The 24,801-nt window shown below is 42.1% G+C and overlaps 1 protein-coding gene across 1 annotated transcript in view; it reads left to right on the top strand.

Annotated features, from left to right (window-relative positions):
- The window catches only part of dclk1a (doublecortin-like kinase 1a), a 68,035-nt gene extending 48,376 nt beyond the window's left edge, over positions 1-19,659 (top strand). The window contains exons 7-16 of the mRNA XM_088321792.1: positions 2,430-2,732; positions 3,802-3,921; positions 7,623-7,769; positions 7,837-7,970; positions 9,978-10,055; positions 10,123-10,219; positions 11,606-11,686; positions 11,781-11,885; positions 15,399-15,472; positions 19,209-19,659. Coding sequence (XP_088177918.1) covers positions 2,430-2,732; positions 3,802-3,921; positions 7,623-7,769; positions 7,837-7,970; positions 9,978-10,055; positions 10,123-10,219; positions 11,606-11,686; positions 11,781-11,885; positions 15,399-15,472; positions 19,209-19,266 — 1,197 coding nt within the window. The 3' untranslated portion in view covers positions 19,267-19,659. The remainder of the gene's footprint in view (positions 1-2,429; positions 2,733-3,801; positions 3,922-7,622; positions 7,770-7,836; positions 7,971-9,977; positions 10,056-10,122; positions 10,220-11,605; positions 11,687-11,780; positions 11,886-15,398; positions 15,473-19,208) is intronic.
- Positions 19,660-24,801: the final 5,142 nt, after the last annotated feature.

The raw sequence follows: 24,801 nt of genomic DNA, 5'->3' as shown, positions 1-24,801 counted from the left end.
ATTTCCCGTAAAATAAAAAGCTTGTGTGAGAACGTCACGCAATTGGGTCCTGTATCTGTTCTGCTCCTGACACAGTGAGCCAAGGCTTTTGTTGACATGCTTCTTTCCATTGTGTCAAATTGATGTTTCTTGAGTGTTGTTCTATTACACTTTATAATGAAATACCGTAGGAAATGTGTGGGGTGTACTCACTTTTGGGACATATTCCTTTTAATATCATTCTTTAATATATTCATATGTTTGACAAGTAATCGTAGATTCAATTTATTTTTACAGCTCATATCAATTTGGGTGAGGCGGTTCCTTTTTTGCTGTTGCTGTGTTTCTGCCCAAAATGCGATTCATTATCCCTAATCCTGTAATGATGCAAGCAGGGACCGACATAAGGAACTTTTGTAAGGGGATTGAAATGCACGGTAGTGGCCATGATCGATTATCCCTGGTCGACTATTGCCTAGTGAGGGGGCTGGCAGCAGTGTTCCCTCTAAGCTGCGCGCGTGCGCAATTGCGCACTGCTCGCACATTCTCAGCGCACAAGAAAATCTAGCCAGCGCACAAAAATCAGGGCTCAAAATTACTATTTAAAAAGCGAATTAAGTCAAAGTTACAGTGCATGAAGGTAAAAATACACGGGTTCCCCTGACGTTGTGTCCTAAATGCGGTTTTTTGAAGTCGAGTCGAAGGAGAACGAACTTGAGTAAAGTTAGTAGAGTTTGTCGAGAACCGGCTTCTTCGGCTCGGCTCACTAAAAGGAACCGGCTCTTTCGGGTCCTCAACGGCTCTTCAGGTTGTTTTTGCTTCTTTAATCCCAACATGACCAAATATGATGTAAAATGATGCACAAAATGACTCAAAGGAAGGGGGGAATAGAACAAAAAAGAAAAAAATACCAAAATGAAAAAGTAGTGAAAAGCTGAGAAAAAAAGAAACAAGAGGAAGAAAAAAAGAAGGAACAATTTAGAAAAAAAGCCAGAATAAAAGAAAAGAAAGAAATGTAGGAAAAAATTAAATAGAGGACCAAAAGAAAAAAGTAACAGCTTGGAAAAAATAAACACAATGAGATTTTTTTTAAAGGAATTTTTAAAAAAGTATTAAAAAAACACCGGAAAAAGAAGAAAAAGTTAGTGTTGCATTCAAAGAATTTCCAATGATATCAAGTGAATCTTGTTGCCAACATTGTACTTCCACTAAAAAATGTGATTAAGTACAGTTCTTAAAATAAACTGCACTGTTTTGGCTGCAATCCATTAATACTATAAACTAATGCTGAGAGCGAGGGCACAAGAGAGCAAATTTGTGTCCTGCCCTCTTATTTTCCTTTTTTTTTGCCTAAAATGAACAGCACTCGCGTGGCCGCAAACCATTATCCCCTGGTTAAGTAGTGCTTAGAACAGTGACTGAAAGATTGCACTTTTTTTTTTCAATTCGTGCTGGCCAAAATAACCTGCACTACTTTGGCCATGATCTATTCTCCCCAGTTGACTATATCTGTGAACAGTTGCTGAGAGAGCATATTCGTGTTATGTGTGGCGGATTTTTTCTCGTACTTGAACAGTACCCACGCAGCTGGGATACATTATCCCCCCGGTTGATTATTGCTGAGAGCAGGAGCCAGCAGAAAGCACTTTTATTAAGTTTGAACCACTGAAGCATGCCATTGTGGCATGACTAAAATGAACTGCACTGTTCTGGCCACAATTCATTATCCTAAGTTGACTTTTGTTGAGAGCAGGGTACCTGAGAGCAAATTTGTGTCATGGGTGGCAGCTTTTTTTTCTTTCTTTTTGAGTAAATTAGGCAGCACTCGTGCAAATGCTATCCATTATCCCCAGGTTGACTATTGTATTTAGCAGTGGTCGGCATATTGCTCATTTTTATTTTGGTTCAAGGCCCTCCAAGAATGAACCGTCTGTTTTGGCCACAATCCATTATCCGCAGTTGACTGTTGCTGGGAACAGAGGCTGAGAGAGGAAACTTTTTTCATGCTTGGTTTCTTCTTCTCCCATTCTTTTTGCTTAGAATGAGCAGCACCCTTGGGGCCATAATTTGTTATCCCCTATCGACTCTTGCTGAGAGCAGAGACTGGTAGATTACGCGTTTTTTGTATAGTTCGGCCCGCTATATCATGCCATTGTGGCCTGCCCAAAATAAACTGCACTGTTCTGGCCTGTAATTCATTATCCCCTATCGACTATTGAATAGAGTGGGGCCAAAGCGAACCAATTTGATGATTCATTGGGACATCTTTTTTTCCATTCTTTTTGCCTGAAAGGAACACCAACCGTGGAGCCGCGATCCATTATCCCCTGATCGAATATTACTGAGAGTAGAGGCCTCAAGGCATGCCATTGTGGATCAGCTAAATAGAACAGCGCCCGTGCGGCCGTGATACATTATCCCCAGTTGACAGTTTTTTTTTTTTCTCACAGGGTTCTCAAGGCTCGTCCTCGTCCTCCCTGTCCTCGTTGTCTTCCACTCAAGCGTCCAAGAGCGACGGAACCGCCACGGACGGCGAGGAACTGGATATCTCGGCGGCGTCCGAAGAACTTTCCGATAATGGCGTCGAGGAGACGGAGAATTTTCCCATTGTCCCCGCCGCCATCTCGGAGCGCTACCGGGTGGGACGTATGTTGGGGGACGGCAACTTCGCTGTGGTCCACGAGTGCGCCGAGCGCTCCACGGGACGCCATTACGCACTCAAGATCATCAATAAGGGGAAATGCAGAGGCAAGGTCAGTAAGGGAGACATATTTCTTCTTTTGTTTTGGTGCTCCAAGCCGGGGTTGTCAAACATAGGCCCGCGGTATGGCTCATTGAATCTGGCCCGCGAGGTAACAATGAGAGAAGCGCAAAAAGAAGAAAAAGAGCCACAAATTCTTGCAGTTTTAAATATGTCCGCTGGATGTCGCCAAAGCCAGACCAAATCACTCACAGAACAATAGAAGATGCATTTGTTACTCTCACTCTTTTTCTCTTTCTTTTTTCTTCTCTTTTCTCCATCTTCCTCTCTCTTTTTCTCTCTCTTGGTCCTTTTTAATCTCTCATTTGCTCTTTTAGTCTTTTGTTCTCTCTCTCTCTCTCTCTCTCTCTCTCTCTCTCTCTTTCTTTTGGTCTCTTTCTCTTTCTGTCTCTCTCTGCCTTTTTCTTTCTCTTTTTCTTTCTCTCTTTTAGTCTCTTTTCCCCTCTCTCATTCTCTCTCTTGGTCTCTTTTTCCCTCTCTCCTGGACTCTCCCTCTCTTTTTTTCTATCTCTCTGTCTCTGTATCAATTTATCTTCTCTCCTCTCTATTGGTCTCTCTTTCCGTCTCTCTTTTTCTCTTCTCTCTCTCTCTCTTGGTCTCTCTGTTCGTCTCTCTATCTTTCTTTTCTCATTGTAATGTTTTTTCTCTCTTAGTTTGTCTCTCTCTATTTTTTCTCTATCCAGTTTTTTTTCTATAATTTTCTCTTTCTTTCTTTCTTTCTTTCTTTCTTTCTTTCTTTCTTTTTTTCTTTCTTTCTTTCTTTCTTTCCTTCTTTCTTTCTTTCTTTTCACTTTCTTTCTTTCTTTCTTTCTTTCTTTTTTTCTTTCTTTTCTTTCTCTCAATCGTTCTTTCCTCCTTCCTTCTTTCTCTCACTCTTTCTTTCTTTTCCTTCTTTCCTTCACTCATTCTTCCCTTCTTTCTTGATCTTTCTCTCTTTTCTCTCTATTTCTCTATTTCTCTTTCACTTATTCTGCTTCGTCCTTTCTCTTTAATCTACTAATCCAGGTCCCTTTGAATGTTGAATTGAACGACATAGTCACCAGATTGTCTCCTGTTCTTAGGAGCACATGATCCAGAACGAGGTGGCCATCTTGAGGAGGGTCAAGCATCCCAATATCGTCCTCCTCATCGAGGAGGTGGACACCTACGGCGAGCTTTACCTGGTCATGGAGCTGGTCAAGGTATGCCTGAACTAAAGTTTGTACCTCAAAGTCAAAACCAAATTTGGCCTTACGGCCCTTGAGATGATCTTAAGTCATTATTAGTGTCATAGAGAGTCTGATGGACCCAAACGCGGGGCACAAGGGATCTGGTCTGAAACTTTTATTCAAACAAATGATTTACAGGTGAGAAGGGGGTGTTGGATCGGGATAGTTGGAGGAGATCTTGAAAGGGAGGCTTGAGAAAATAGGTGACCAAATACACATGACAAAAATACACAACAAAATACGCAAAAAGATAAACTACAAAAAACATGAAAAAAATATTTGACCCTACACAAATACAGGACAAAATAATCGATATATAATCGTCAAAATACAAGACAAAAGAATTACAAAAAACCCGACATAAATGAGATTCTTCAATGGACATTCGATTTGCCCGTCTTTCCGTTCAACGTTCCGAAATGTCCCCGACGGCTTTTGAGTATCGGAAGGAGGCGAGGAGTATCGGTGCATAATTCAAAAGGCGTGAACGTCCTCCATCTGTTGGACGAGGGCAGAGGACTCGTAACCGGCATATCAGAGCGAACAGATGGAAACGCGGTCCTCAGATATTCGCGCTCACGAATGGTGTCAAAACGATCGCTAAAATGATCAATTGGGACTATGGTTTCGAAAGGCAGAGAACCCTGATTGGTTGAGCATTTGTGATGTCATATTTCGTTGACGGCATATTAGAATCTGCTAGCAACATAGATTTATTGAAACAGGTGGTTTGTGCTTTATACAAGGTCAGTACGGGTGTTTGAAATCCCTAAAAAATGCTTGAATTTCAATGTTGTGTTTTCAAGGCTTGTAAATATGTCAGGTTCAACCCAACACTTGTAACAAAAACCTGCATACAAAAAGACACAGAGAATTGTGTATGGTTTTCTTGCAAGGAAAGTGACAGGAAGGCTGCTTCATACAATCCTCCTCTCACTCTTAAGCAGTCTTCCCTCTACTTGCCTTTTATTTAGAAAAGGAACGCCCTAGTTACAATGTGGTTTCAATGCTAAAGGAAGGGGTGCGTTTGAAGGTTAAATGTTCCAGTTGAAAGCAGTTCTTGCACAACAACTTGTTATTCGTAATATTACTGATATACTCTCTTCACGCTATCTTCAAGAAAGAACCTTGGCCTGCGGTCAAATCTGTAACAGATTCATACCGTTAGTTCTCTCTAGGGTGCAGTGGAAAACTTTAGTGAGAACATCCTATTTTGTAAGCACAATATTTTAAGCAATACACATAGATTATAGTAAAGTTGAATAACTTATGTACATTATTCCAACAAAATATTCAAAATTGTCACCATGTTTCCTGGTAGTCTGACTCGATAGACAACGCGTTAAATGACGAAAAATAGATCAAGTCTTCTTAAAAATGACACCGACGCTGCTCCGATGGCTTCCCTTTGTTATTGCATTTCTGTTTTCTTCGTGACGAACGGCAGCTGGTATTAGTTTGTATGGAGTTGTCATGTAAAGCATCATCGTCACTTATGCATCACGCTAAAGAAGACAGGTGAAGGGGCCGAGATGCCAGGTATCACAGAAATGGGAAAACTGGCATTGAAAGTCTTTAAAAGTGCTTGAAAAAGGTGTACAAACCATGAGTTTGGAAAGGTTTTAAAACCCTCATTTGTGGTTGAAACCCTAGTTGCAAACCCTAGCCAGAAACCCTGGGAAAGCTTTAAAACCCTAGTTTGTGGCAAAAATGCAAGAAAACCTGGGAATGCTTGAAAAACCTACATTGAAAACCCTAACTGGCAACCTTGCAGGGTTGGGACAGGTGCTTAAAAATGCTTGAATTTCAATGTTGTGTTTTCAAGGTTTAAAAAGTGTATGAATTTTGGGAGAAATGCTTGTAAATGCTTGAAATGGTTGTCTGACTTGATAGACCACACGTTAAATGAAGAAAAATAAATCAAGTCTGCTTAAAAATGACGCCAACACTGCGCCATTGCATTTCTTCTTCCCTCATGATTAACAGCAGCTGGCATTAGCTTGTGGGGCATCGTCATGTAAAGAGTCATCGCCCCCTACGTGTCGCACCCAAGATGCTGGGTCTACTGGAGAAATTGGAAAATTGGCTTTGAATGTGCCTTAAAAGTTTTTGAATTCGGCCTTGAAAAAGGTGAGCGAACCCTGAACCGAAAAAGGTTTTAAAACTCAAGTTAGTGGCCAAAACGCTAGTTCTGAACTGAAACCAGAAAACCTAAGAACGCTTCATAACCCTACTTTGAGGGTAAAACTGTCGTTTTAAACCCTAGCCAGAACCCTCTGGGGTTCATACGGGTGCTTAAAATCCTTAAAAAGGCTTGAATTTTACTGTTATGCTTTTAAGGTTTGAAAATTGCAGAATTTTGGTTGAAGTGCTTTTAAATGCTTGAAATTGTTGCCATGTTTTCTGACAGTCCGACTCGACCGACATACCTGCTTTTGTAGCTTCCCTCTGTCATTGCTTTTCTCATTCCCTCATGACTAACGCCAGCTGGCATGAGTTTGTATGATTTGTCATGTAAAGCGTTGTCGCATGTGCTGGAGAATTTGAATATTGGCTTTGAAAGGGCATAAAAATTTGGCCATGAAAATGGAGTAAAAACCCTGTTTTCAACTTGAGGCAGACTTTGTGGCCTCCTTGTAAATGCCTCGGGACGTCATCAACTACCGGAACTGTGTCATTGGAACCTACCACATGAGTTCCTCCTAAGGTACTGAAATCTTGATGTTCTCTAGATGCTAAATAGGGACGATTTCAATACTCGGGCTTGATGAGCACAAAGACAGTTCAATGATCTTTTGATTCCAAGCTAAAACTTTGGTGATTTGAATCTTGGATTATAAGCCCGTAGAGGATGGTCATCTCCTGGAACCGGAAACCTCCTTGAACCGGGACAACACTTATAGATGCTTTTTTAAGCTGTCCGTTGTTGGAATTGAATATCCAAATGTACCGTTTACCAAATAGTTCGAATTAGTTATCCGACTCCATTAACCAAACACAACCTACAGTAACTATGTGTACTCCATCGAAAACGGTTGAATTAGTGATGTTGGAGTCTCTGGGAAGCCTTTTACTCAAGTCCTTTAGCGTTCTCCTATTGGCCATCTTCTCCCCGCATAAGGGCGTGCCGACTCCTCCCATGGGCGCGCCAAGGAAGCCCCCTGGGCTTCACCATCTCGTAGAAGAGTCCCGATGTCTGGGGTACTCAAACCAACACCGAGCGTTTCTACGTCATCAGGGCCTTTCTGCGTCTGGATGTGCTGATTATCTTATCAGCCGTAGGTCCCGTTCCCGCCGTTCCTGTAAACAACATTTTCCACCATTTCCCACCCTGACCTCGCACCACAGCCCAGTCAGTGAATATCTTTTGCTTTAAATGTAATTCGTATTCAATCGTATAAAATCCTTTATAATCCAATGTATAAAATCCTTCACCGTCAAGGGAGTGGTTCAGTTCATTACAGGCATCAGAAAATGGTTTCGGACAGTCTATCAGGGGAGTTTTCCTTCTTTTTGACAGAGTCTGTGGCTGGAAAGGAGCTTGGGGGTTGTATTCATAGCTAAGGGGCATCACCCTACAGTCAAAAGAAGGAACTGGTGTTCCTTTGGACTGAACCAATAGAAAAATACTCCCAGCTCGCATTAATTTAATCCTTTCTTCTTGGATCTTGCAGGGCGGCGATCTGTTTGACGCCATCACCTCCACCAACCGCTACACGGAGAGGGACGCAAGCGGCATGTTGCACAACCTGGCCAACGCCATCCAATACCTCCACAGCCTCAACATCGTGCACCGGGACATCAAGCCCGAGAACCTTCTGGTGAGTCCAGCCTCCGCTCGAAAAAACCACACCCGACCTCCGAACTGAACCTCGTCCTGCTTTTCAGGTCTATGAGCACGCGGACGGCAGCCAGAGTCTTAAACTGGGAGATTTTGGTTTGGCTACCGTACTGGATGGACCTCTTTATACCGTCTGCGGGACCCCCACATATGTAGCACCTGAGATCATCGCAGAAACTGGGTGGGTTCTTGCTTAAAAATGACATATACAGTAGCCCCCCGGGAGACAACAGGATTCTGTGGGGATCGCATAGTAAAATTGCTGTATGGCGGGGGATAGAAACCTAATTAGCTCCGACACCCCAAGATAAAAACAAAATAGTATTTCGTAAGTATGAAAAGTATGAATTATACTGTATAATTATGTGTATACCGATTTTAAATTAAGTTAAATTGTAAACAAATATGCAGTAATCCCTTGTTAAACATTTATTTGTTTTAGATATCAGTAACGTATAACGTCTATGACCGTAACAAAATATCTACGAATAAATACACAGAACACGGAATTGTAAAGCAAATTTGAGGGCTTCTCCGTTCAGTGTAAGAAAGCAATTTAAAGATAGGCTGGCTAGCGGCACACTAGCATCGGGAATCCTCGAAATGAGCCAGGTGTCTGTGATGATTGGAATAAAAGAGTCGCGAAGGTAGCGGTTTCTCGCGAGTTGCAGCTCCAGGTCATCCGTTTTATGGCTAATGGATCTGGCGTTGGTGAGAGGGTTGTTACGTAGCCTAGCCGTAGCAGTATGCGAATCTCCGGCTACGCGAATGATTTTCTCTCGCCAAACTCCGATAACAATCCACAGAGCACCCGCTGATGATCACGATATCTTCGTATTCTTCTGACTTTTTGAAGAGTCCGATTTAATTGATGATTTTTTTTTCAATGTAACGAGCCGCTAAAATAGTAGCTGTCTTTATACTTTGCAGTTTATTTTGGTGGGTGGACACATTGACTTGTGCACTCGCCCATCTATTTGATTGACAGCATACAACAGCCTATTACAGTCACACACACAATCACGCCCACCCAACACTCACACACACACATATAGGCCCCGGCAACCTGCCCCAGTGATAACATTTGCTAAGTGTTGTCTGCTGCACAAAACAATGTACAATAAAAATCAGCAAAGTCTGGTAACTGCAAATGGTATACTGCGATACAACGAGGGATAACTTTAGATTTAAAGGAAAAATTACATTTTTTATTTACTTCTTCCTGTATCTAACAATACTTTCAATAAACATTACATTATTATTGTTATCTCTTGTTCTTCTTAATTCTTTGTATTTCTTGATAATTTTCCTCCTTTCTTTTTGTCCTCTTTTTCTCTCTTTTACCCTTTTCTCTTTGTTTTAGTTCTGTATTTTTCTTTTGTAAAATATTTTTTTTCCTTTTTCTTCTTTTTCTTTCGCTTATCTTTTTTCATCTGTTTTACCCTTAATCTCTTTTTTCCCTTTTTGCCCCATTCTTTATGTTTTTCCTTTTTTCTCCTTTTTCACTTTCTTTCCTTTTTTTTTCTATTTCTTTCCATGGTTATCATTTCCATGGGAGCGGCAGTATCTCAGGAGGTAGAGCGCTCGTCTTGGGATCAAAGGATCCCAGTTCAAATCCCGGCTCGTCCGTGTTACATGTCGAAGTGTCCTTGGGTAAGACACTGAACCCCTAATACCCCCAATAAGCAGGTTAGCGCCTTACATGGCTGCAAGGCCGCTATTGGGAAATGTGGAGCACATTGTAAAGCGCTTTGGGAATTCATTGACTTGAAAAGCGCTGTATAAATGCAGATCATTTCATTTCATTTCATTTTTTGCTTCTCCCTTTAGCATCAGTGCAAGACTAGGACCCATGGCAAATAAAAACAGTATAAAGAAATACAGTCCTGTATTACCGACTCGCTGACTTACATGACACTCTGAACTAAATTAAGAGAAAGAAATGCATTGTGGGAATAAGTTTAGCCAAAGGCATATCGGCATCATGATGTTGTGATGCAAACCAATAGCAAACCAGTATAGAAAACTGGCATATTAGAGATGTAACACTCAAGATTTGTTAAAAAAAACCTTAAAGTGATAACGTTGTAAGGCGGGGTTGCTGTATCCCAGGGGTCTACAGTGTATTTGTTTCCAAAAAATACTTTTTTTTCGATTTAAATATTGTTTCCAATGCGTATTATGACAGGTACGGTCTGAAAGTCGACATCTGGGCGGCAGGCGTGATCACCTACATCCTGCTTTGCGGTTTTCCGCCTTTCCGAGGGTAAGCCCGACTCGTATACAGTGGCGCCCTCTAAAGGCAGCCGGCGTCATTGAACGTGTGTTTGCAGGAGCAGCGAAGACCAAGAGGTTCTGTTCGATCAGATCATGGCGGGCCAAATCGAATTCCCTTCACCGTACTGGGACGATGTGTCAGACACGGCAATGGTAAGCTTAGGAAGGAATTTCGGTTTTTGTTTGTTTCCGAGGTTTGGTTTTTTTGTACCGTATTTTCCGCACTATAGGGCGCACCGGGTTATAGGGCGCACCCCCAAAAAATAGTTTTTGGTCCTATATTTGACATACATAAGGCGCACCGGATTATAAGGCGCTACAATGGGAACGTGGACAAAACAGTCAGATGATTCAGTCCAACTGATTACCCCCTTAACATTCCGAAATCTTGCAAAGAAGCAAATACGGTGTCCGTACGATGTCACTCAAATGCATCGTTCCATCATTCGGAAGGTTAAAGTCTTGGGATTCAAGAAATGCCAACCATTCCTTAGTTTTTATTTTCTTTTTCGCCGCAATTTTACTGTGCATATGACAATAAACACTTGGAATTGAGTTGAATTCACTCAACTCATCACAGCAACATCAAGATTGTTCTAAAACAAGATACCGGGAAAATATAAAGCCGCATAGCTCACCTAAGTTCTCACGTTCAATAATGATACGCAATCATGGTCTTCTTACAACCGTGAGTGAAGTAAATCCAGGAGAGTAAAATATTTACAAATACAGACTAATGAAACATGTCTCTTTATGGCGTAGTTTAGCAAGCTGCTATTCAGTCATCTTTTTCGGCCAATTGCAGGGTTTGTTTTGGCCCTCTAGCCTGTCCGAGGCTCCGAATAACTTCAGCCAATAGCGATCGATTTAACGGATGATTGACACATCTTTTTCGGCCAATTGCAGGGTTTGTTCCGGCCCTCTAGCCTATCCGAGGCTCCGAATAACTTCAGCCAATAGCGATCGATTTAACGGATGATTGACACATCTTTTTTGGCCAATTGCAGGCTGTGTTTCGGCCCTCTAGCCTATCCGAGGCTCCGAATAACTTCAGCCAATAGCGATCGATTTAACTGATGATTGACACATCTTTTTCGGCCAATTGCAGGGTTTGTTTTGGCCCTCTAGCCTGTCCGAGGCTCCGAATAACTTCAGCCAATAGCGATTGATTTAACTGATGATTGACACATCTTTTTCGGCCAATTGCAGGGTTTGTTTCGGCCCTCTTGCCTATCCGAGGCTCCGAATAACTTTAGCCAATAGCGATCGATTCAAATGATGATTGGCACATTGGTTAGCCAATGAAACGCCGGTATATAAATCCCAGCATACACCGCGGACTACTCCACCTTCGGGGGAAAATCGAGTCGACGGCTGCTTCCCTTAGTTGCAAGACTTTGCGACTTAATATTGATCCATATATAAGGCGCACTGTATTATAAGGCGCATGGTCAGCTTTTGAAAAAAATTAAGACTTTTAGGTGCGCCTTATAGTGTGGAACATACTGTAATATGTATTTTTGCGGGGGGGTGTCTCAGGAACTGATCCGATCCATGCTGGAGGTGGAGGTGGACCAACGTTACACGGCGCTCCAGGTTCTGGAGCATCCGTGGGTCACGGTAGGAGTGAAAATATCTGAAAATGATATGGTTTTATGGTTATGGTTGTTTTTTGTTGGCCATCTTTGATGATTGGCATCAATTTTGCTGCCAGGATGAGGGTCTATGCGAGAACGAGCGCCAACTGGCAGTGGCGGGCAAGATCAGGAAGCACTTCAACACGGCACCAAAGGACAACGACAACAGCGCACTCATTTCGGTAAAAACAATTAAGAATTAAAAGTGGGGTGCGGCATTTGAAGTGTTTGAAAGTCTAATATTGTCTCCATTGGGTATGCTGTAACAATGCCCTACTGAGTTCAAAAATCCCTTGTATTTTTTTCCACCATGCCTGTCTGCTTTTATCATACTTTTGGCAAAGCTGTTTGGGGCGGAACACATCAGGTAGGAGGAATAGGGGGGGTGGAGAGTAACTTCATGCTCGTCCCCACATTTTTTTTTGTTTATAACCTGCATTTTTTAAACCCTTTACCTTCAATTACAACTTACACTGGACCCTGACCTAGAAACTATTCAAGCCTTTTGGAAACTATAGTACAAAACCCTAACCTGAAAATAAAACCCCTGTCGTTAATTAGAACCCTAACTTGAAATCCCTCAAATGAAGTAATTTGAAAGCCTAACCCAAGATTGGAGCCCTACTTTAAAACATAGTTTGAAACTGTAATTTGGCCGGTTTAAAACCTTAATTTGGACTTCGACTCTAGTTTGTTTACCCTATAGTTGCTGTACGGAATTTGGAAAATTCTTACTTGGCTTGTTTTATCATTGCAGCCCCATTCAAGCTCCCTGTGTTGCGCTTGAATAAACTATTTTCTTTCAACTTTTTGGGCGTTTCGAAAGTACTTGAAACAGGGCTTTTCTTACTTTCACCATTTTTCATGCTACACTCACAAGAACATGGGTACAAGCTTGAAATATTGAAATACAGTATGAAATATGAAAATATTAAAAAAGTAGAACACAGAGTTATTAATCTAGTTTGTACGTCTAGTACTCGGGGGACAAACGATAGAACAAACATTGTCGGGGGCCAGACTAGTTGATTTAGGTGAGAGAGAAAAAGAGAGAAAAAAATAGGAGAAAAAAACGTGAGAGAAAAGAGAGAGTGTGGGACAAGGAAAAAGAAAATGGGGGTAAGAAAGAGAGGAAGAGAGAGAGAGAGAGAGAGAGAGAGAGAGAGAGAGAGAGAGAGAGAGAGAGAGAATGTGAGAAACAAAATAGATGAAAAGAGAAATCGTGAGAGAGGGGGGAAGAAGGAGAGAGAGAGAAAGAAACCCAAAGAGAAATTAATAGCAAGAAAAAAGAGAATGAGAGAAATAGAAGAGAGAGAGAGAGAGAGAGAAGGGGAAAGCAAGAGAGAGAGAAAGAGAGAAAGAGGAGAAGAAAGAGAAGGGGAAAGCAAAAGAGAAGAGGGAAAGAGAAAAGAGAGGAGAGGGAAAGAGAAAAGAGGAGAAAAGGAAAAAGGAAGAGAGAGCAAAAGAAGGTAAAAAGACAGAGACAGAGAAAGAGGACAAAGAGGAACAAAGAAAGAGAAAAAGAAAAACAGAGATAAAGAGTGAGAGAAAAGGAGAGGAAGAGAGAGAGAGAGAGAGAGAGAGAGAGAGAGAGAGAGAGAGAGAGAGAGAGAGAGAGAGAGAGAGAGAGAGAGAGAGAGAGAGAGAGAGAGAGAGAGAATACAACTACAGCATCTTTGTGAGTGGCACCTGGCTTTGGCAACATCAAGTGGACATATTTCAACCTGCAGCTCATTTTTCTCTTGCGCTTCCCTCAGCGTTGATCAGGCTCGCTAGGGGGACTGAATCCGGCCCGCGGGCCGCCTGTTTGACACCCCTGGTCTAGTAAAAGTGACTGTCCAAAGTGTAGTCACTTGCCACATGAAGGGTTAAAACTTTAAAACAGTTCTAGAAACCCTGATGGTGGGATCGTTTGAAAAAGATAAAAATTCTTGTACTTCCACCCTGTACATCATGGGAAGTTAGTCCGGCGATGTGGTCCAGCCTTATTTTCTAAAAACATTGAAGCAATGTAACAGTACTTCTGGGTTTTCTGTGTCACTTCAGTTTCATCAGTAGTCCACACACAGGCTGACAGGACAAGTGTATGGTCTAATCCACAGTTGTCAAACAGGCGGCCCGCGGGCCGGATCAGGCCCACTAAGGGATTGAATCCGGCCCGCGAGGACAACACTCAGAGAAGCGCAAGAGAAAAACAAGCTGCAGGTTTGAAATATGTCAACTTGATGTTGCCAAAGCCAGGTGCCTCCCACAAAGACACTGTACTTGTATTTATTTCTCTCTTTCTCTCTCTCTCTCTCTCTCTCTCTCTCTCTCTCTCTCTCTCTCTCTCTCTCTCTCTCTCTCTCTCTCTCTCTCTCTCTCTGCCCCTGTCCTCTCTTTCTCTCTCTCGTTCTCTCTTGCTCTCTCTTTCTTTTCCACCTCTTTTCTCCCACTCTGTCTCTGTCTCTTTCGCTCTCTGTGTCTCTCTTTTTCTCTTCCTTTGTTGCTCTTTGTCTCTCTCTCTCTCTCTCTGTATCGTTTAACCTCTTTTGTTGTAACTTCCCTTTTTCCTTTTCTCTTTTATCTCTCTCTTTTCATACCCTTCACGCTTTCTTTTCTCTTTTATCTCCTTCTGTCTTTCTATTTCTCTTTCTTTTCCCCCTCTCTCATGACTTTTTATCTTTAGTTTCTCACACTCTCTCCCTCTTATTTTTTCTTTCTTTGTCCCACCCTCTCTCCTTTTCCCTCCCTCTTTCGCTTATTTTTTTTTATCTCTTTTTCTTTAATCTAGTAGTCCGGCCCCTGACAGAATGTTTGTTATATCATGTGGACTCAATGCATTGTAATGTACTTTGCAGTTTTCACCATTCGGAGAAGGAATTAAAGTGACAGTTACAGGTCCACTGTGGGCATAGTCCTTCTTTGATGGTTTAGCTCTGGGTCTTATCAATGACATTAAACTTTAAACTTTTTTAGGACACCTCAAACGACGTACCCCACCTTTTAAATCTAGGGTTTTCATGTCGGATTTAAAACTAGGGTTCGACTTTTAAAATCAGGGTTTCAAAATAGGGTTTCACAGTAAGGTTCAAGACTGGGGATTCAATTTAGGGTTTTACAGTAGGGTTCAAGACTGGGGATTCAATCTAGGGTTTCACAGTAGGGTTCAAGATTGAGGATTCAATTTAGAGTTACAGGGTAAGGTTTTAAATTTAGATTTAGGGGTTTTAAATGGGTTAAAAGGGTTTAAGGTAGGTGTAAAATTCAGGTTTCATTCTTGGGTTTCGAACTAGGGTTAATCTTTTACATTAGAGTTTCGGTTTGAAAATACGGTTTTAATGTCGGGTGAGGGTTTCAAATATGCTTGAAAAAGGATTCATGGTAGGGTTTCAAACTACTACGAGGATTTAGATTAAGGGTTAAGGATTGTAAATGGGTAAAATGAAAATTTTAAAATTAGAAAATTAGTTTTTTAGATTTGGGTTTTTAAATAGTTGATCAGGTTTTAAGGTTGCATTCCATTCTGGGACAAGGGTTCAGAGTAGACTATCACTTTAGGATTAGTGTTTCACATTATGGTAAGGTTCCAATCCATTTATGGAGGCTTTTATTTTAAGGGACTGTTGAAATGGATTAAGAGGTGGAACTGTTTTGAGGGCAGAAAATGGCCTGGAGGCGTTTGTGTGACGAGTGTGTGGTTTGTTTTTGTGCAGTTGGACGAAAGCTTTTCTATGCAGAGATCCGGCTCGTTGGACTTCCACCAGCACCCGGCCATGTACTGGACCAGGTAAGGCCCAAACTACGCACCCCAACCTGCACAATTTAGGTGTATTTAAAATGATTCCCATACAGATTTTTTTCTTTAATTAGCCGCAGAATGTGTACCGCACTATAAGGCGCACCGGGTTATAGGGCGCACCCCGAAAAAAATCGTTTCTGGTCCTATTTTTGACATACATAAGGCGCACCGGATTATAAGGCGCTACAATGGGAACGTGGACAAAACAGTCAGATGATTCAGTCCAACTGATTACCACCTTAACATTCCCAAAGCTTGCAAAGACGCAAATACGTGTCGAGAACACGTGCGGATGCGGTGTCCGTACGATGTCACTCAAATGCATCGTTCCATCATTCGGAAGGTTAAAGTCTTGGGATTCAAGAAATGCCACACATTCCTTAGTTTCTATTTTCTTTTTCGCTCGCAACTTTACTGTGCATATGACAATAAACACTTGGAATTGAGTTGAATTTAAAAATAGACACTCCATTCCATCCATTATCTGCACCGCTTATCACAGAAACATCGAGTTCAGTCTGAAACAAGATACAGGGACAATATAAAACCCGGAGTAGCTCACCGAAGTCGTTGTGTTCATAATAATGTGCAGCCAATGTCCTCTTATATCCGTGAGTGCAGTAAATCCAGGAGACTACAATATTTACAAATACAGAATAGAAAAAAATGCTTTCTGTGTGCCGTCAGCCACGTGCTATACGCATTCATCTTTTTCGGCCAATTGCAGGCTTTGTTTTGCCGTTTAAGCCAATGCCAGCCTGTAAATGATAAAAAGAATCCGCCTCTTGACCTCCGAATAACTTTAGCCAATAGTGATCGATTCAACTGATGATTGACACATCTTTTTCAGCCAATTGCAGCCTTTGTTTTGCTGTTTAAGCCAATGCCAGCCTGTAAAGGATAAAAAGGATCCGCCCCTTGACCTCCGAATAACTTTAGCCAATAGTGATCGATTCAAATGATGATTGACACATTGGTTAGCCAATGAAACGCCGGTAAATAAATCCCAGCATACACCGCGGACTACTTGGCGTTCGGGGGAAAATCTAGTCGGCGGCTGCAAGCTAGTTGGAAAACTTAATATTGATCCATAAATAAGGCGCACTGTATTATAAGGCGCATGGTCAGCTTTTGAAAAAAATAAAGGCTTTTAGGTGCGCCTTATAGTGCGGAAAATACGGTAACATAATTGAAGGAACACGACACTTTCAAATGGCCAATCGCATTAACACAACTTGTGAGGCCATCTCTGAAACGATGGTAGTGAACAGGGATTGCATAGTGCTAATTTCTGTTTGGAGTTAATGGATCGTGGCTTTTGGTTTGTGTATTATGCCGTGCGTCGCGGTTGGTATAATTTGGTCCAGCTAGCTCCCTGTTAGCGTCGGGGCAGTCGAGGGCTTTCCTGTTTTGTTTGCTCCCGGTTGGCGCTCGTTGTCGGCCAACATGTTTGTTTGCTTGCCTGGCGATCTGGATAAACCGAAACGCAAGCTTTACTGTATCATGGAAAATAATTGTTATATACTGTAGGGATTTTTCTCGCTTTAATTTTGAAAATCATTAGGATTGAAACGAATTATTCTTTACTGCAATCAGTAAAAGAAAATGCCTTTAGGTGTTGCTTGTGCTCCACTATAGATCTTTTTTTTCTCTGAAGGATGCTAGAATTTCCTACACTGATTAAAAATGTAACCTACGTTATCACCTTTTGAGTTCTGATATGAATTAATAATCCCCCAAAAAATGAATCAATGAACCAGGCTGATGGAAATGACACACACAATTTATTAACACAGAGAATTAATGATAGAAAAAATAGAGGGGAGGCGCCAGAGATAAATCTGGAAGTAACTAGGACAAAAAGAAAGTTTCCTGTTATAATGCTCGATGATTACCTTGTGCAGAAAAAAACGCTTATTCCCAAAAACCAGCAAATATTGTGGTAAATTTGAAACCGTCCACTTACTTGTTGTTGCGAGAGATTTGGTCTCACGTGCTAAATTCAAGGCTGCAATGCAGGCCCGCAGGCCCGCGCCACACGGCAATCATGCGAGGCAGTGGAAAAGAGGTAGAGCTATCGATCAGCTCCTCTTTTTATATGGTCCAGGGATGCTTGACCAGATCATGCCTCTTTTAGCGTGGTCTCAGACATCTGAGACCACCAGGATCAGATGATGGTGTTTGAAGTTGCTAAACTTGTTCGAAAGCCAAAGAAGTGAGAAATGTCCCTAATGTTCTGTACTTGAGAATGCCCCTCCAATAGACATATTTACGTCCGGTGAGAACATTATTTTATAAATACATAGCCTTGGATGTTTGATTTACAATCAAAACTTCATGTTATCAGATTTCATTATGGTACATGGTGAATTGGTATGTTTGGGAACTGTCCAAAAGGGGACGCAGTTGTTCCATCCATAATCCAAAGTTCTGAGTTACCGTAAATTCCGGACTATAAATCGCTACTTTTTTCCCAAATGTTCAGCCCTGCGGCTTATTCAGTGAAGTGGCCAATTTATGTAATTTTTCTAACGGCCACCAGCGGCGCTGGAGTATAAAAGGTAAGATTAAGACTAGTAGAATATGTGCGCCAAAAAAGACCTCTAAGTTTATGCATACATTGTCTGTTAAGTAAAGGTACGTTCCGATAATGAGGAGACGCCCTTGATGGCGATAGTTATGAGGAGGAAGTTGAGGACGATCAACTGTGAATTTCCCAATTATGGGATGCTTTTTTTTTTCACAGGCACGTTCGATACCTTACGAGCGTGATCCTACTAGCGTGTTGGTACCTTTCAAAGGCACGGTTTGGGATGAAAGTTAGATTATTATTATTAAAGCTTTGAAAACTCTCTCTGTGTACCGTCTTTCTTCGTAAATATGTGTAACCATGTATAATATGTATTTGCAACTGTATATTTTTGTAATGTATTTATTTTAGAGATGTATTCTGTTATGTGTTCTATGGGCGAATCAAAAAGAAGGGGCGGAGCAAACGCGGGCTGATGGGAAGTGGGGTAAAGCTGAGTTAGCGGTAGATCTGTCTGTTGTCGCAGCGGACAATAGTGGATAGATATTTCTCCCACCCTTAACTTTGGAAATATACATTTTGTTTCCTTGGATTACTTTCAACGGGACCCGGACTTTACAAGTCTGCATCATACGTTAATTACGGGTATCATTTTCCATTCATGTTGCTGACTATGGTTCTAGGATTGTGTACTATTGACTTTTGAATTGTATCGATAGGAGGCTAGAAGGCTAGGAGCTTGACTCAGCCTCAGCCTCTTGGTTGGGAGCAGGTGTCTCAGCCTATTGGCTTTGTAGTGTAATATGAATTGACGGATAATGGATAATTGACAATGAATATAGAACAATTAATCTTTACAAAATCACAGCCGTGGAACTTACAGCCTGGTCTGGGTTAAACTTGTGATCGTGTCACAAGTTTTAATGCGGGCTCATGCGGCTTATACACAGGTGCGGCTTGTGTAAGTGCAAAAGTGGAAAATCACTTAGAAAGTAGTGGGCGCGGCTTATAATCAGGTGCGCTCTATAGTCCGGATTTTACGGTAGTTGGAAGTCAATTTTGTACTGGGAGTATTTGCTCTACAATACTAATGAAATATAAATAGATTTTATACAAAAAATCAGGTACTAATTCTTCACATTTTGCATGTTTAAGAATCCCGGATCTACAGAATCTTTTTCGTCCCTTCTTCAGGCCCCCTCTGCTGATTAGGAGAGGTCGCTTTTCCGACGAGGACGCCACCCGGATGTGATGTCATTGCAAAAGACCCTCACCCACACCCTCCTTCTCCTCTCCAGCCCCCCTATTGACTCTGACGACATCCTCATGGCCTCCTTACTGGGCAGGGACAACATTGTGGAGTTCCTGGAATGGTGAAGACTTTGACGCAAAAAAAAAACAAGAAAAGAACCTGAATGTGAAAGGACACTTCTTTCCAAGTGGATTATTTTCTTTGTTCACGTGATCTCTTTCGTCATCTGTCGTTCGCCTTTTCCTCGTGATGGAACGTCCTCGGCAATATGAACTCAAATGAACTTCATTTCGTTTTTACACTATAAACGGTGATACCTTGGTACTCGAGGATAATAATCGGGGTTCGGATAGCAAATTGTTTAAAGAATGAAACATTATTTTCCCATACAAATGATCCGTCCATTATGCGCACCGTTTATCCTCAGTAGGACCGCGGGGGTGCTGGAGCCTATCCCAGGTATCTTGAGGCAGTGGTTAGGGGACACTCTGAACTGGTTACCAGCCAGTCGCAGGAAACATGGAGACATCCATCACCCATTATCCTCACCGCTTATCCTCAGTAGGGTCGCGGGGGTGCTGGATTGCATCTCAGCCATCCTCGGGCAGTGGGCAGGGGACACCGAGACAGACAACTCACTCACTCATTCACACCTAGGGACATTTTGGACCGGCCAATTAACCTGACATGCAGGAACATGGGAAGAAACCGGAGTGCCCGGAGGAAACCCACACAAGCACGGTGAGAACATGCAAACTCCACACCGTAGGGCTGCAGTAGCTGGACTTGAACCCTAAACCTCCTTACCTTGGGGCGTGCACTAACATCCCAACCGCCGTCCCGCCACCCAAACAAACTAATCTATGCATTCCAAAAATACCCAAATCATGAATAAAACTACCCAAAAAAACATAAATACACAAAATATAAGTAAAAAGTGTACAAAAACAACGCTATTTTTAAAAAAAATCTGTACAAAATAAAGATTAATATAAATTCCAGACACAAGCCATTACTTTTTTTCTACATTTTAAACATTGCGACTCACAGTATGGAGGCCGATGGGTGGAAAGATGTCCCCGGGACCCCGACGTGGCTCCTAGTAGCTGGCTTAGAACTGGTGCGGACCAGGGAATCCAACTTTTTAATTCTATCATCCTGATGCACGCAATGTGATTTCTGCCAAGTGCTCTAAATATCAAAGTGTTGGGTCTAAAACGACCACTTTCGTGTGGGAGAGCTAAAAAATATTGGCTAATCGTAGAAGGAAATTCAGGCAAAGACTTTTTGAGTTTTCTAGAAAACTGCAGTTGGAGAAGGAAGCTTTCGACTCTCTGGCCAACAACTCCTTCTGAAAAACTTCCCCCTCTGCGCTGTGTTTTATTGAAGTCACAAGGGTGGAAAAGTACTGAGACAAAGAGGAGAAGAAACTCCCTCTGACCCTCCCCCTTGGGACAGTACCGACACTTTTAAACAAAGACAGGAAAACTAGGAGGTGCCAAAAAGGGCCAACTGATTAGAAATACACACTTTTGAGCAAATACATTTAAGCCTACTTTGCACAAAGTGAAAAAACTCAATGAAGAGTAAGTACGCAATCTTGCTGAAATATCTAGTACGGAAAAGCAACACGTCGTGCCGCGTTTAAGACGCTTGTTTGCGGACTCTGTCTGCAGCTGTCAATCTCCATCAACTAGCGCAGCAGTCATTATATATAAATTGACATTAATGTATATGCAGGAGTGCGGTGGTACACGATTATTATCGGGCGGACATGACAGCCTAATATGACGGCAGTTTTTAGCCCGATAGGAAAAATATACCCGATAGTTAGTCGCCTGCTGACACACTATAATATTTAATCAGCTAACACTTGTTAAAAAGATTCCAAGCATTTATGTATAATGATTTTTGTCGCAGTCCCGTGTGTATGTTAATTCCAACTTTATTCATATTGACTGCTGCAGGCACAGTCATTAAAGAGTGTCTTAATTGTGGCACAATGAGTTCATTTCCGTGCAGATTTATTTTTTAAATATAAAAGATGGACGTGAATGAGTTCATTTTAGTGGCTATGTAATCGAGTCCAGGATTTACGCAAACGATAGTAAAGATTCAAAAAAATTAAACCATTTTATGTCAGGACCGGAAGGGAAACAGGACCCAATAGCGTAACGTTTGCCACAAGTTTTATTGAAGGAAAGAGGAAGGGTTGCTCCCACGATCCGGTGTTCGCTGGACGCGGGAAGCAAGTCGCTCTCGTACTCGGATTGTGATCTGAACACGGAAGTGGATATTCCGTAGCGAGCGACGGCGGTGTTAGGGACGGAAAAATAGGTCGGTAGCCGGGACTGGGAGAGCAAAGCGTGGTCGTAAACGAGTCGTAAGCCACGACGTGAGAGTAGACGTAGTCGGGATCAAAACAGGTCCTAGCCGGAGACAAACGGGAGCAAAAACGGGACAGGCGGGAGTCAGGGTCGAAAAAGGCTTGCCTTGTATACACAGAGGTTCGCAGATGGACTGACAACAGGGGATTGACAGGACTGGGTTTAAGTAGGGACAGGGAGCCAATCAGAACCCGCAGTGGTTGGCGCCAAATGAGTGGGCACAAGTGAATCATGACATTTTAAACCAGTTACTGTACCTTTAAAGGGCAGTTTGATGACAGACACCCGTAAACCGTTCTCGTATATGGCAACCATTTCCTTTTTCAACTTGGTTGTTCTCGTTTTTCCCTTTATCAATAATTGGTCCCCTTTAGTATCTGCAACAAAAGGAAGAAATTACTAATCAAGTGTCAGGACCAGAACGGAGACAGGACCCACTTGCGTTGCGTTTCTCACAAGTTTTATTGGAAGAAAGAGAAAGGGTTGCGCCCACGATCCGCTGGTTGCTGGACGCGGGAAGCAGGTCGCTCTGAACGCGGAAGTGGATCTTCCGTGACGAGCGATGGTGGGGTCGGGAACGGAAAAACGGGTCAGTAGCCGGGACAGGAGAGCAAAAACGTGGTCGGGGGTCGTAAGCGAGTCGTAAGCCAGGAAAGGGGAGTAGACGTGGTCAGGGACAAAAGAGGTGGAAAGCCGGGACGGGAGAGTAGACGTGGTCAGGATCGAAAACGGGTCAAAGCCAGGGGACAGACGGGAGCAAAAAACAGGTGGGAGTCAGGGTCGAAAAAGGCTTGCCTAGTGTTAACTGAGGTTCGCAGAAGGGGACAGATGGGAGTGGGTTTAAATGGGGACAGAGAGCCAATCAGAGTCCGAGGCAGTTGCCACAGGTGATGCGTATCGGTAATCATGACATCAAGTCAAAACACTGGGCTACTGTAGCCAAGAGGGCCGTTTGTGTTTGAGACTACCGAAGCTAACTTAAACGTTTTGGGTCAATTTCTTTGACTGTCGATCTCCATTTCCTTCCTCGTTTTTCCTAACTCTTTTAAGACGATTATTATCGGTAAATAAGCAATAAAATGCACTCAATCCTAATCCATTCTTAATCTCCCTGGTAATGCTGCTAAACGACCGAGCTAGCAAAGCCAAAATGGCCGCTCATCACACTCTCGTTCGAACACGGCAGCAAAAATAATTCCGACTTCTTCGTAAGACACCGATTTGTTGGAATACAGAGTCGTTCGAGCGCCGAGGTATCACTGTGTTTTCTTTTATTGTGCAAAAAAAAAGAAAATGTCGCCTTTGATCAATCAGTAGAGGGGAGTGGTTGTCTTTGGACAAGCTAAACTAAAAAATATGAAAAAAAATAAGCGTGGGTGATCTTCTGTCGACGCAAACGATGCGTTCACTGGCCTTGCGCACGTTCGGGTGCCGCTTTATCGCTGCTGGTGTGTAGCAAACATGTTTACATGATGCCTCACCTTCTCCCTGACCTGAAAACACCCCTGAAGCAGACAAAAGTGTAACCTCGCTGATGTCAAACATGAAGAACCAGCAGCACTCGGAACCTCATCTATCGTTGTTTAGCAGAACAGACACAAAGTAGCTTCGGATTGTGTGGATTGTCGTCCTGGGAAACTCGCTTTTCCCATTAAATATTGGCAAAAAAACTTTGAAGAAGATGGTCTGGTCCCGTCTTGTGAATTTTTTTAGATAAACATTAAAGTTTGCCACCATGCTGAACCCGCACTTGACTCGAATGTTTTCACACTGAACACCTATTTAATGTCAAAACAATGAGCGCTCTTGGAATTTGCAATAACCGATTGTATTCAGCTGCTTGGAGCGGTCGGTGGTCGGGAGCTGCGGTATCCAAGTCGGCCGCCAGGGGGCAGACCGCACGCGAGTAGGTGTTAATCGATTTTGTTGGTGTTTATTGCAAATGCCTTGACATTAAAACTAGCTAAAGACACTCACTGAAGGCTAAAGGACAACTGTGTGAATTTTCACAAAAATCGGTTCAGCCGTTTCGAAGCTTATAAGTCACTTACACACGAACAAATCCGGATTTATAAAGTACCTTAAGATTATTGAGTTCTCCCCGACTTATTACTAAAGAAAATGCACCTAATGTATTGAAACATAAGTTCAAATATTTTTTTAAGTCTCTTAAGTTTATTCCAGAATTTTTCAGTACTTTACCAACGAAAGAATCCTGAAAATACAAAACATTTAAAGAGACAGTGGGTATTATTTAGCGCTTCCTGGCGGTCATCTAAACATGCATCTTTCAAAATACTTGTAGGTCTTCGTTATTGTGAGCCATCTTGCTTCTTCGGGTAACCAAAAACGTCAAAAAGGCTGGGTTGAAAAAAAAAATGTTGCAAAAGGGTACGTTTTAGTCACTTTCAGTCTCCATAGTTTGTATTCTTCTTTGTGCTTTTTCGTTTTGGTTTTCGTTTGCAGTACACACAACAGCACCATCTAGTGGTTAAATCATACACACTGTCTCTTAAATATAAATGAATATATAAAGACTGTAATTTCGTAAAGCACAAAAAAATATAGAGGGATTTTTTTTCTTGAATGTTAATTCAAAAGTCCGTTTTTTCAACAACAACAACAAAAAAACACATATCGAATTTTATTATCGGCCTTATTTTGTCAACGAGCCAAACGTGTTATTTAAAAGAGCCATAACTGGCTCGCGAGCCATATGCTCCCAACCCATGTTTCATCGTAGTGTACAAATACGAATCAAAAATGTCTGTGGTGCTCGTTTCTTAAATGTGTATTTCTGCAATTTTAATATCGTCCACTAGACGGTGCTAATGTTCTACCACACAACGCCTCTTGCCTTCGACCGTTTTCTGCCTCTTCCGGCTTTAAATGATATAAAAATGTATCCAAATTATCTTATTAACACAATTTCACTGAACATTCTTCTAGTTTATTGTTTCAAAATGAACCTTTTCAAAATTTTCAACAGGCTTGCCTAATTGATTCGCCTTTCGTTTGCGAGGCTTTTCAAAATGTGCTATACATTTGCAAAGTGCATATCTGCAGGGCCGTAGCCCGCAAACGGACATAATGCACTTGCGTAGGGCATCGGGTGCCCAGAGGGGCACCAAAAGAAATTAAGGGTTGT

This window comes from Urocampus carinirostris, chromosome 17 (assembly GCF_059441175.1).
Source record: "Urocampus carinirostris isolate Australia breed hairy pipefish chromosome 17, RoL_Ucar_1.0, whole genome shotgun sequence".
In the NCBI taxonomy this organism is placed as follows: Eukaryota; Metazoa; Chordata; class Actinopteri; order Syngnathiformes; family Syngnathidae; genus Urocampus; species Urocampus carinirostris.
The sequence above is the reverse complement of the archived record's forward strand: the minus strand, read 5'-3'. Positions and strand labels throughout refer to the sequence as shown.